This window comes from Polypterus senegalus, chromosome 10 (genome assembly GCF_016835505.1).
Source record: "Polypterus senegalus isolate Bchr_013 chromosome 10, ASM1683550v1, whole genome shotgun sequence".
Taxonomy (NCBI): domain Eukaryota; kingdom Metazoa; phylum Chordata; class Cladistia; order Polypteriformes; family Polypteridae; genus Polypterus; species Polypterus senegalus.
Window position 1 is genome coordinate 130,413,981 of NC_053163.1, and position 13,795 is coordinate 130,427,775.

General features: G+C 39.9%; 1 protein-coding gene across 1 annotated transcript; it reads left to right on the forward strand.

Moving 5' to 3' along the window:
- Positions 1 to 4,982: 4,982 nt before the first annotated feature.
- Positions 4,983 to 13,795, forward strand: LOC120537595 (mast cell protease 1A-like). The gene is made up of 5 exons (XM_039766649.1): positions 4,983 to 5,151; positions 8,734 to 8,890; positions 9,354 to 9,483; positions 9,612 to 9,866; positions 13,478 to 13,795. Exons 1-5 carry the CDS (start codon positions 5,100 to 5,102, stop codon positions 13,619 to 13,621), a joined length of 738 nt encoding a protein of 245 aa, XP_039622583.1. The 5' UTR covers positions 4,983 to 5,099; the 3' UTR covers positions 13,622 to 13,795.

Sequence of the window (13,795 nt, forward strand, 5' to 3'; positions counted from 1 at the left end):
ACACCTGGAATTGGCCAGTTTAAGTCTGGGCCATTCAAAGACAGTCACAGATTTGTCCCAAAGCCACTCTAGCATTGCCTTGGCTGTTTTCTTCATGTCATTGTTGTGCTGCATGGCACCCTCGCCCCAGTCTGAATTTGTATTTCTTCAAGGACCTCTCTGCATTTGGCTGCATTCATTGTTCCCTCAGATCTGACATCTCCCATCACTGTCACTGAGAAGTACCCCATAGCATAATGCTGCCACCACCGTGCTTCACCATAGTGATGGCATAACACAGATGATGAACAGTGTCTGGTCTTTGGCAGACATAATCTGCCCATAGAGTTTATGTCACATTGGATTAGATCAATCTTTTTCTTCATGCTCTCTTAGTCCTTTGAACTGTCATATGTCTTCAACTCAGGAGTGACGTCTGTCTAGCCACTCTACCATAAACACCTGATTAATGGAGTGCTGCTAAGACGATCGTCATTCTGAGAGGTTCTCCCACCTCAGCAGAGGACTTCTGAAGCTCTGTTAGAGGGACCATCTAGATCTTTATCACCTACATGACTAAGGACCTTCTTGCCCAGTTAATCTATGAAGACTCCTGGGGGCCCAAACTTCTTCCATGTCCAAGTTATTGAGACCACAGAGCTCCTGGGAACACTCAAAGCTTCAAACAAGGTTTTATCCCCTTGCCCTGATCTACTGTATGTCTTACCACAATTTGGTAACAGAGGTCTACAGAGAGTTCTTTGAACTTCATAGCTTGTTTTTTTATTCAGACACACAGTGTGAATGATGGACCTTATATACTGTAAGCAGGTGTGTGCCTTTCTAAACGATGTCCAATCAATTAAATTTGCCACAAAGTGGACTCCAATCGGGTTCTAGAAACTTCTCAAAGAGAATTAAAGCAGTCAGGATGCACAACTTGCTGGGACACAGCAAAGGGTCTGAATACTTATGGAAATGAGTGATTTCCGTTTTTGATTTTTTACACCTTACTGAATATGTGTTTTCACTTTGTCAGTAATGGTTATTAAATATATATAGTGGTCTAAATTGGCAAATGTGTCCATTTAAAATGAAATCAACAGCAGAATAAAGCATGCAGAAAGTGAAGGGGTCTAAATACTTTCTGAATCCACTGAATATTCACACCACCAAACGTGTGGACACACCCAGGGATTTTCATGTTTTTAATAAAAATTGATACTTTCTATGAAAATCAAGATACCATTACATTGATTAAAAATACAGCCAAGATGTTACTAGTGTAGCTAATGGCTATTACTGCTTGAAATCTTCTTCTTCCTCTTCTTTCAGCTACTCCCGTTTGGGGTCAACACAGCGGATCATCTTCTTCCATATCTTTCTGTCTTCTGCATCTTGTTCTGTTACACCCATCACCTACATGTCCTCTCTCACCACATCCATAAACCTTCTCTTCGGCCTTCCTCTTTTCCTCTTGCCTGACAGTTCTATCCTTAACATCCTTCTCCCAATATACACAGCATCTCTCCTCTGCACATGTCCAAACCAACACAATCTCACCTCTCTGACTTTGTCTCCCAACCGTCCAACTTGAGCTGACTCTCTAATGTACTCATTTCTAATCCTACCCATCCTCATCACACCCAGTGCAAATCTTAGCATCATTAACTCTGCCACCTCCAGCTCTGTCTCCTGCTTTCTGGTCAGTGTCACCGTCTCAAATCCATGTAACATAGCTGGTCTCACTACCATCCTGTAGACCTTCCCTTTCACTCTTGCTGATACCCGTCTGTCACAAATCACTCCTGACACTCTTCTCCACCCTGCCTGCACTCTCTTTCCCACCTCTCCTCCACAATCCCCATTATTTTGTACTGTTGAACCCAAGTATTTAAACTCATTCACCTTCGCCAACTCTACTCCCTGCATCTTCACCATTCCACTGACCTCCCTCTCATTTACACACATGTATTCTGTCTTGGTCCTACTGACCTTCATTCCTCTCCTCTCTAGAGCATATCTCCACATCTCCTGGGTCTCCTCAACCTGCTCCCTACTATTGCTACAGATAACAATTTCATCAGCAAACATTATAGTCCACGGGGACTCCTGGCTAATCTCATCTGTCAACCTGTCCATCACCATTGCAAATAAGAAAGGGCTCAGAGCCGATCCCTGATGTAATCCCACCTCCACCTTGATCCCACTCCTACCGTAGACCTCACCACGGTCACACTTCCCTCATACATATCCTGTACATACGTCTCTGCCACTCCCGACTTCTTCATACAATACCACAGTTGCTTGAAATGACGGATTTTAATTTATTAATCACAAATAACTACAAAGCCCCAGTTCCAGCCTTCTTTCCTATAGTGTCCCAATGGTCAGCTCCCTTAATTAGTCATTTGAACACTCATTTGTTATTAGAGAAACCTTTGTAGATGCATCGCTGAAACCTGTAATTCTGTTCAGTTGAATTGCAAGGCATTGCTGAAATAAAGTTCTGAGTTCAAAATGGCCAAAGAAACATGTCGGCCCTTCATAATTTTGTAGAATGAAGATTACTTCATGTGGCAGATTGAAACTGAAGATTTCATACAAAGGTGTCCAGTGCTGGCTTGAGAGATGAGGGCAAAGTGGATCAAAGAAGAACAGAAGAAGAGGGGGAATGTCCAGATACACAACTGCATGAGGGGAGAAGAATATCAGAGAGTGTAGTGTGAGAAGCATATGCTTTACAGGTCCTCAGTGGGCTTCTTCTTTAACTGCACACCAAATACCATTATCATCTTCCATAGTGAAAAGATGACTCCAAGATGATGGTCTAAGAGGCTGAGTTTCAAAGAAAAAGTCATAACTGAAACTGGCAAATAAAAGGAAAAGATTAAAATGGGCAAAAGAACACAACACTGGCTGAAAGATGACTGGAAATGCATGTTATGGTCAGCACCCCAGAGACATCTTTTATTTGTTACAGACGACTGCAGTATGACACACTCACTCCATGTCATCCTGTTTTCTAAAATGGATTTTTTCCGAAACACATGTAACCATGTAAGATTTTTTTGTTAACAATAGTCTTAATAATAAAAGTGCAAAAGTGACTCTTCAGAGAGATGGCATAGGGCAGGGGTCCTGGTCCTGGAGGGCACCAGTAGCTATATGTTTTCACTCTAACCATTTTCTTAATTAGTGACATGTATTTGCTGCTAAAAAACTACTTTTGAATCAATTTTAATTGACTTGTTTTTAAAGATTTGTTTCCCTGAATTTTCTTAATTGTTCATCTGAATTGCTTCATTTCTTTCCTTATATGGCACCCAAACAGCTTAGAAATGTGAAGTGAGTGACCCAACAGAAGATCAACTAAGTCAGGGCCTCAAACTCCAACCCCTTTCATTCCAACCTGTTGCTTTATTAGGCGCCGATTCTTGTTGTTAATAAACTCGTTCTTTAATTCCACGGCTTGTTGCTGCTCTCATTGTGCAATAGCAGACATTTCATAAAATGTTGATCTTCTCTTTTCTAAGAGCACTGTTAAAATATTTTGGGGCAGATCAACATTCCTGAGACCTTCACTTTTCTTTATTTTCAGGTATTGTATTTTCAACACCGTTTACTGCTCATGTTTTGGCTCATTTTGTATCTCATTATTGCGTGGCTGCTAATTAAGGAAAAAGAAACAATTAAGGGTTCTGAGTCTTCAAGAGCAAGTCAAATGAAATGAATTCAAATGAAGTTAATCAGGAGCAAAAACAGGTCAATAAATTAAGAAAAGGGTTAGAATTGAAGCCTGCAGCCACTGGGCCACCAAGGACCGGAGTTGGGGACCCCTGGGGAATCATTTTGGGTTTCCAATAAACCCATCTATATGGTGGTTCAACAAAAAATGTTCTTTATTTAGATCTGTACCAGGCTCCATACAGTAAATAACCATGACTAGATGGTAGCAGATTAAACAAATACCAATGGCTCCTGACTTTAAAAGGATTCTTGCTGCATACAGTAACACAGGTTAATTCAGGTCTTCTTAATCTGTTCATTTTTTGCTGAGCAGACTACCATACATTTCATTAATTTGAAAAAGTTTTATTTTTCCACAAGATGGAGATAAAGTGACATAAAAGTGATAGACTTGAGAATTCATAAAAAATGTACGTACGTTTGAGGCAGATATCGCCGGCAAGTGAAAATAAAAAACCCGCTCGGCTTTTTTCTGTCCATTTATTTTTTATACCTCGGTATTCCAAATAACTGCCTGAAGTTTATTTTTGTAAAACCGACTTCACTTCCCCTAGAGGGTTCCGTTAACCTCCCTCAAGCAGACGTCTGTGAACACTTCACGTTTAATGCTAAAGTTCAAGTTTGTAGAAATTGTACACAGTGTAGTGAAATTCTTAATTGAGTGTCTGGTAGGCATCAGTGCATCAAGTAGGAATAACAAGCGTCGATTTTACCTTGAAACGTCGCGATTCTCCCTTTAACAATTTGCTCAAAAGGTAAACTGAAAATCTCACCCATGCTGGGCGATTCTTGGAGCAGATTGTAAGCAGTGCCGAATTTAGAAATGGAGAACATGGGCAGCCCGCCATAGGCGCCCGCACCAAAAAAAAAAAATAATAATCACTGTGGCGATTACAGCCTGAGCCGCTCAGTACATTAGGGGCTCCGTTTATAAACGTGAAGGGTCGCGCGCTCTGAATGTACGGCAGAGGTGCGCAGTTTACGTGACTGAAGGGGTTCCGGACCCCGGGGGGAAAAGCTTGTCGAAGTCCCATACCTGAAAGTTAAGGGGCGCACGTTCCGTAAAATGACGCGGATTTTATATAGAAGGGCGCCGTTTATATGACTGAAGGCTAACACTGACTACCCGCTATGGGCACCGTGCGGTGCTGTCTCGCCTCTCACCATTTCATTTTTTTAATAGCTCTGAATTTGAATTATTTAGATAAGTAGAGAATTCAACTGATCGCCACGTTTGATTAACCTACATGTTTTTGATACTTGCGTATATTAGAAGCGATGGTTTGACTTTGAGGTTAATCTCGAGTTCCGGAGCCGCAAATAAAAACGTCTCTCCAGCCCTCGGCACACTTTTACCGATCTTAGCCGACATGAAGATCACCCGCACTTTGTGGATGCTGGCGCTCTGTCTCCGGCTCGCAGGTAATTAAGAGAAATGGTTTATTTATTTGCGGTATTTCTACGGTTAACGATAGAGGTTGACATTGCTGTGTTACCACCCTGCTGCGTGATACTTCGTTTTAAATATAGCCTATTTATCGACGAGCTGAAAGACCTTCTATATACACATTTACAACTATAACGCTCTAACTTTATAAGCCATGCAGCATCTGCACAGATTAACACAAAATGTATATTAAAAGCTCAGACGTGAGTCTAAATTATTAATATGTACAAATGTTGACAATATAAAGCACCGTTAACATAATAATTAAGATTGCCAGTTAACAGTATTCCTGGAGAAAACAAACTTATGCGGAATAATAGTCACAGATAATGTCACTGTTCTGGTGACCTGGGCCAAATGGCCCCCCTCCTGCAGCATTCGACAAGATCATAGTTATATGCAGGAAACTATTCATGAAAAGCAGAGTTTTGTAAAATCTCAGAACTCCCATTGTATCAGAATCCATGTGCAGGGGGAACAGTAGTTTGGCAGAGCTGAAACCTCAGTTATTGTGTGTGTGTGGAGTTTGCACCTTGTCCTCTGATGTGGAGCCGATTCCTTTTGGGCACTTTGATACTCCACCCGTATTTCAAAGAGGTGCCTTTGGACAGAACTGAATTTTTTAAAGTGGATGCTTATCATTAAAAGTGGGCCATATTTGAGTCTGCTCTGATAAGCTGGCACCCTGTCCTGGATTGGTCCTCACGTGATGGTGCTAATTTAGGGTTTAATTAATAGTTGGGTGATTTTTTATATTTATTTAATGCCGATTACAAAGATTCAGAAGTCGCCCGTCGCCCCCCCCCCCAAAAAAAAACAAAACAAAAAAAAAAACAATATCTTATGCTTTCCAGTGTTCTCTATGAATTGGTACCAAAGGGTCACTGGTAATTGCCCATAGGATTAATTATGGGTGGTCCTGCTTGACCTATCCTCAAGTGCAGAATGGAATTTTTTCAAAAATCTCTGCCCACTGGGGGAATTCCTAAAGACTTAAGGATAGCAAGTATTATCCGGTTGTATAAAAAGGGTGGTCAGGTGGATCCAAGTAATAATAGGCCAGTAAACGTAACCTGCATCAGAGGTGAATTAATGGAACAAATTATTAAGGAAGATCGAGCAGCACATGTCTAGAACAGGAGTTTTAGTGAACGGTCAGCATGGATTCAGATGAGGAAAATCGTGTTTCACGAATATAATGGAATGCTATAAGGAAGCAACAAAAGCACAAGACCAGAGAGGTGCATATGATATTAATCCTGATTTTCGCATAGCTTTTGATAAGATACCACCTAAACAGTTTAATGATCTAACTAAAAGATGGGGGATTTCTGAATTCAGGCTGCTGCTATGTTTAATATCCATACACAATCTGAACTAAAATATAATCAATGAGCTGGTTAAGTTGGCAGATGATACCAAACCAGTTGGAAGGGCAGGTAATGTAGAACCAGCTCAACTGTTACAGAGGGACTTGGACAGCATGTAGGCTTGGGCAAATTAAATTTCCTCTTCCACAAATGTAAGTAAATGTAAAATATCACAAATAGGAAATAGAAATGCTAGATTTGAATGGACAATGGGAGGTATGAAACTTGAAAGTTGGACTCAACACTATCTTCAGCCAGACAGTATGTAGAGAAGCCATTAAGAAGGCTAACAGAATGTTACATTATACAGCACAATGTGTGGAGTACAAGATCAAGGATATTATGCTGAAGGTTTATAATACACTGGTGAGGACTCGGCTTTAGTACCATGTGCAGTTTTGGTCATCATTTTACAAAAAAGACACAACAACACTAGAGAAAGTCCAGAGACAAGCAACTAGGCTGATTCTGGGACTGAGAGGTGTGAGCTATGAGGAGACATTGAAGAATTGAACCTTTTTTTTTAAGTAAACTGAGATTAAAACGGGGCATGACTGAAATGTTTAAAATTATGAAAGGGATTGGTACAGTGGACCCCAAATATGACTTAAAATAAATTCTACAAAAAGAACTTGGGGAGACATTTGGAAACTTGGTAAAAGCAGATTTCACACAAGGGTTTGGAAATTTGTCTTCATGCAAAGAAGCAGAAGATTATTATTATTTAAATTACCAAGTAGTGTGGTTATGAGCAGGACTTTAGAGATCTTCAGATCTCGACGTTATTTTGGGCAATCTACGTCAATAGAATGGACGAGGTTGTGGACTGAATGGCCTGTTGTCATCACAATTTTTCTGTTGTTCTAATGACGTGCTTAGTGATATTAACTATAGGAAGTGCACACAGGGCCCTGTTGTACCAGGGCCCATCTGGCAAGGGAGCTCACACTGACTGAATGGATGTTATGCTGCAAGATGTTATTATTGCCATGTCAGAATGAAAATGTTAATGGTGTTATTATTCTGATTACTCCATAAAGCTTAGCTATGGCTAATGGCCTTCTATGTTGCTTGACATAGGTCATTGATGGTGGTCATTTTTTAAAACTGAATTCAATTGAATTTATTTATTTTTTGCACAGAGCCCATCAAATTCTAGTTATGCCACTGACTTTGCCCCATTCTGTAATTGTGGGGATGGCAGCTACAGACGTTTGGCAGTGTGGTGGATGCCATCACTGGTGGTCACATATCTGTACACTATCATACTCATGTTTCTCACATATATGCTTGTGCAGACAATGAAATGAGCCAATGATTGTCACCACTGCAGTGGCATATGGCAGCGTCTCTAGAGCAGTGGTTCCCAAACTCAGTCCTAGGGACCCACTGTGGCTGCAGGTTTTTGTTCTAACCAAGTTCCGTTTTTCATGGGACTCGTAGCCTATAATAAAGGGAGTCATTATTTCCTAGTTTCTGTCTTTTTTAGTCAATGTAGAGATTACAAACTAAGTTTGGCAGATTTTTATTGAAATGTAATAAGCAGTTATATGGGGAATATGTAGTTTAAGTTGTTAATAGTATTTTCAACCTAACTTTCATTATGCTTTTCCAGATGTTGAGGTTATTTAATTGATTATTTACTATTTAGCGGGTCTGACACTGAAGTCATTGCAGCTTTCATCATCCTGGGTGTCTGCTGTGCTGGTTGTTAATTGTCACTATTAGGGCTAAGTGAAGGGAGCAAACTACACAGGAAATGGGAAAAATAATAGAAAAACAACAAACGAGCGGTAAGCATTTATAGATTTAGAAAAAATAGAAATATATCTTAATGTCTTATAAAAGTAAAAACCATACCGTTGTGCTTTTCTGAATGCAGAATAAGAGAAGAGTAAAAAAGACCAGGTAATTAAATGAGATCAGTTGTTATTGATTATTATCATCGATTGTGAAGATGGTTGGAACAAAAACTTGCAGCCACAGAGGGTCTTCAGGACCGAGTTTGGGAGCCATTGCTGTAGAGCACTGCCAAGTACAGATCAATTTGAAGAGATGAACTCTGTGTGAATATGGAATTGGAATTACTGTAGTTTTGCCAACTGTTTCCGTCAGTTTCAGTGCTACACTTCTCAGAACAGTTGTTACTGCACAAATTCATGTTTTCATTTTATTCCCCATCTACAGGTGGCGACAAAATCATTGGGGGCCATGAGGCTCGACCCCACAGCCACCCCTACATGGCTTTCCTGTATATGTTTAACAAAAGTACCCACCTTTTCTCTTGTGGAGGTTTTCTCATTCGTGAGGACTTTGTCATGACTGCTGCTCACTGCAATGCCTTGTAAGTGTTCAAATGCCAACTGGTGAGAGTTTTCACAAGCTTCTCTTTCCTCGGTACTGTATATTTAGTAGTAGTGGCAGGCCTAATGGAACAAGTCATGGAGCACTTCAGCTGAGGAAGGGCATCTTAAGGTTCAGACTTCATCTTGTCTCTTGGTAGTTGGTGACTTTGAAACTGAACTTGACCTCCTTTAAATGCCCTTTCAGGAGCCACTCCAAGCATTTTGTAACCTTAAAAAGGTTACCAAACAGAACATTTAGAACAGAACTTCATGTATACAGTACTTAGATGGATGAAAGTCGCTATATAACAGGTCTGAAACACCGTCCACGGAGAATTGTGTTAATTATTACATGTTTAATCTTTGGATAGATGTCCTTGCATTCATCAGCTTACAGCCCAGAGTGATAAAAGGTTCTATATAACATAATGTCTGATACATTGTTGCTACTGTCATTTACAGGAATATTAATGTCATTCTTGGGGCTCATTCGATCAAAAAAAGTGAAACCACCCAGCAGATAAAACAAGTAGAGAAGCAATTCATTTTCCCGCATTACCACAATTTACAACATGACATCAAGCTACTGAAGGTGACCATTTTATTCTTCTTGCCATTTTGGTGTCATCCAGCCTGATCCTTTCTGCCATGTAGTCAATAAAGGAAACAGCAAATAATTTAGATTTAATACTTGCATTTCTGTATCTCCATGATGTGTAGCTGAAAAGCAAGGCCACCCTTAATAATGAAGTCTCACTTCTGCCATTACCTGGGGACCATGACATGGCACACCCTGGCACCAAATGTTCTGTGACTGGCTGGGGTTCTACAAGCCGCACAGGGAACAGCATCACAGACAAGCTGCAGGAGATGAACGTTACGGTCCTGCCAGAAGAAGAGTGCAAGCGTCAGTATCTGAAGAAGTTTACCGACAACATGATGTGTGCTGGGGATAAAATGCATGAGGCTTTTACGGTAACATAGTTTACAGAAAGCTAATTATTTCTATCTTTACAAGAAATCATTGGTTTCTATATGAGAGTATCATTCTGAAGGCTTCATGTTTTCTTATAATGTTATGTTTTAAGTGATACATTGAGATTCTTCTAAATCATAGTGTGTACAATTTAAACTGTAACAATTAGTGATGGGCAAATCAGGCACATTTGGATTTGCATACAGTTTTATGAAACTGACACAAAAATTAATTTGGCTCAATTACAAAATGCAAAGCTCATTAAAGAGTTTTTTTGGGAGGATGTGGTTTAAGGATTTTTTGGGGGAAGAAAACATAGACTATTGCCCTCTAAAGACTTGTTCACACCACCATGTCTACCTGTGCTGTTTTATTCAGCATCACAATGAAGGTAATCGTCACCTGTACAACAGAAAATCAGTTCTATGCATGTGCCTTGCAGTGCGTTTTTCTTTTTTAATCTGACTTGCTGTATATTTTTGAAATGAAGACACATCAAAGTGTACCAGTGTACACATTACTATTTTCTACAAAGGAAAATTCACTATACAGATGCCTACTTGTTTCCTCTCCTGCCATTACCTATACCACCATTTCCTGGTCTGAGATTCCTGCAGATGAGAGGTTTCATGGTTCATGCTCTGTGGCACTTCAGGCATCAATTCTGTTTCCAATGCATCTTTATCGTGATCGCCAATAGTGTCATCCCCTTATATGGCTGGTCACAATATCATTGGGGGTCTTGAGGCTTGATCCCACAGCAACTTCTTGTATTATCGTGATATTCCCCTCTACTTACCTTTTACCTAGGGGTAAGTGAACTCATCAGATTCGTTACCGGGTTGGTTTACTGTTGCACCTTAAGATTAACACATGCATACATAGCTAATCATACACACAGAAACTCAACAGTGCCCTATGAATGACACACTTACAGCTGCTTAATCATTAGCACTTTAAACCACACAAGTGCCTTATAAATAACACAGCCTGTCACTCTCTCAGCACTTCAAGAAACTTACTTATTATCGGCACAAGCAACATGTAATATTTTAAAGATATCTCTGACCTAAATATTACTTTTGTTCTATAAGAATACATTTAAACATACAATGGCTCAGCATCCTTGACTACAGGCCATTTATCAGCCAAGAACGCCTTACTTTATGTACTGTTCCCTACTTTTGGGTGGTGCTCTCACCCTCAGCCCTTAATAAACCTCACAGCACAGAGGTAATGGCAAATCTCCGGCTGCACCAGGTGCTCAAAGAAATCTACCTTATTACTTCAATCACTCAGACATTAAGACAAAGCATAGAAAGTTAAAAGCAGCATGGTATTTATTACAAGAATAATATTACCAGTAGAATAAAGAATAATAGAAAATAGGACTGATAGTAAAGTCTGGATATATTTAGTCTTTAGGAAAAGCTTACAAAAAAGTAAAGATGACAAGGATGAATGTCGCAGGCGGCTTGTGATCGAGCACTCGTAGTTATTTATTAGATGCTTTTCCGACGTTTAGATGGAAATGGCTGCATGTTGATTTCACTCTGTTCTCTTCTGACGTTTTTGTCCATTCTTCTTCCTCACTGTTTCCTATATCGTTCCTCAGACGAGGCATATTTATTATAAAATTCTATAGGGGGTTTTGCAAGATGTGATTGTTAGATATTTTGATTGGCTGGCTGTCAGCATGAAGAATGAATTCACTGTCCGTTTTCCCAAACAATAAAACTTTTTTTGATATTGCCTGTGGTATCGGCATTTCTTCCTTTCCCAGGCTGTAAAATAATTTAGCTACTTTTGTCCCAGATGCTCAGGTTATAAACTAATCAACAGCCTTAGGCACCAGCATGTCTTCCTTTCTTTGTTGGAACAGCTGTTTTAAAAGTGAGGTACAAATAGGAAGATGATATGCTTTGATGTGCCCTGAATTTTGTTCATCTGTTATTTTGTCTTGAACAAAATATTAAATTGTATAGATTTTGTACCCCACAACACCCCTATACGGCGCATCTGTAGGTGCTTAATGAGGATACCACCCCTTCCGCTTGGAACTTGTCATTACCTCTGCCCACTGCAATGCCTCGTATGTTTTTCAATGCCCACTGGTGAGAGTTATCACAAGATCCTCCTGCCTCAGTACTCTATATTTCGTAGTAATAGTAGCAGACTGCCATTATAATTAGCAAGTGTCCTCTTACCAGTTGTAAAATAAATTGAAAGAAGTAAATAAAGTGTTGGGGTCCCTAGGGACATTAGGCTTTGGACAATAAGAAGAAGCTCCATCCTCTCTGAAAGGTGCTTTGTAACTGAACACCAACATCCAGAAGGGTATCACTTTATATGTTCTTGCATTTTGCTTTGTAGTTTGTACTGTTGTGTTCTATTTCTGTGGTGGAAATGATAGATCAGATATTTATCTCTGTGAAAAGGATGACTTGTGTTATGTTTACTGTGTTGTATTTACCCCATTTTTTGACATCCATTGCATGCCCAGCCTTCCTGGAATGGGATCTCTTCTGTGAATTGCCTTTCCTAAGGTTTCTTGTATTTTTCTTTCCCTACAAAGGTTTTTTGGGAGGGGGGTGGTTTTCTTGTCTTGTTTTAGAGTCAAAGCTGTGGACAAGGCTGGGCAATACAAGAAATACAGTGTTGTTGTTGGTTGGATCCATTGATGTCACTAGATTTGGTGTCACCCAGTGTGGTAACCAAGGCCCAATGTTGACCCCCACATGCTCTTAGGTGATTTGATGACTACAGCTCCTTAACAAAGTGTCAATCATACTTTAAATAATGTAGTGTGTGAACACCCTGCTATTTACTGTAGCAAGGTTATTCCCACTATTAATGGTGCACCAATACCTAATTGTTACATCAGGCAAGTTGGAGTTTCCCCCTTGGTGATTTCAGCCCAAAATACAGCATAAAAATTTATAGACAGTCATTTGGGTGTCAACCCCTCTGATGGTGTCACCCAATGTTGTCCGTACCTCCTGCACCCCCTTAGTGACATGACTGGAAGGAATTGAAACTGGCGGAGTGTGGGAAGAAGTGACTTTATGGGTTTTCTGATGGCTTCTCCTCAAATTTCTTTGTCCAGCAACCACTAGACATTCCCAAAGCTCATGTGTGTGACACAGTATACACATCTGATGGCTCAATAAAAAGTTTACATTTAACAGGAAATGGATCCAATGTTATTTTTTTCCTCACTAGAGATTTCTATTTAAAATACAGTACTAAATGATAGGAAGTCATGTGTGGAATTTATACATGTGAACACTTGTAGGCAGGAAATGAACACCTTTCTTCTTGCATCAATGGCATGAATTTCGCTAGAAATGAAATACAATTTGAATTTTTTCAGTTTTGCCAAATCATTTCACTCATCACTAGTAATAATGATCAAATGTGTTGCCATCAATTGATGTTAAGTCCTTCACTGTTGATGAGTCAGGTAGAGTTTCCTCAACTTTGATGAAGTGGTTAACACTACCCACAAGGAGTCTAGACTCACTGGTGCTAGTTGGAATGTTGGGGCAGCTTCTGATGCATGATGATCTGGGGGAAGGTTTCCGAGGTGACCTCAATCTTTCTGTTGCAGGGAGATTCCGGCGGTCCTCTGGTGTGTAATGGAGTAGCCTCAGGTGTGGTCTCATTCACATCTTCTGATGCTGAAATGGCCACTGTCTACACCAGAGTTTCTGCATACAAGAAGTGGATTGAAGAGGTTTTGAACAGCACCTGAGTTAAACAGGACTTTGGACGAGAATGTATTTTAAAAGGCTGTTTTAAACATTAACCTTCAATGCATTTACATGGTCTGTGGGTGCTTATCAGCCATTTTCATCTATTGATATTTTTAAAAACACCAGAAAGTTGATTTACACCTGTAATAAAGTGAAAAGTTTTCCTACAAAGA

Coding starts and splice junctions, on each gene's coding strand:
- LOC120537595 (XM_039766649.1), top strand. CDS start 5,100: ATGAAGATCACCCGCACTTTGTGGATGCTGGCGCTCTGTCTCCGGCTC. Junction 8,891..9,353: donor GCTGCTCACTGCAATGCCTT/GTAAGTGTTCAA, acceptor TGTCATTTACAG/GAATATTAATGTCATTCTTG. Junction 9,484..9,611: donor ATGACATCAAGCTACTGAAG/GTGACCATTTTA, acceptor CATGATGTGTAG/CTGAAAAGCAAGGCCACCCT.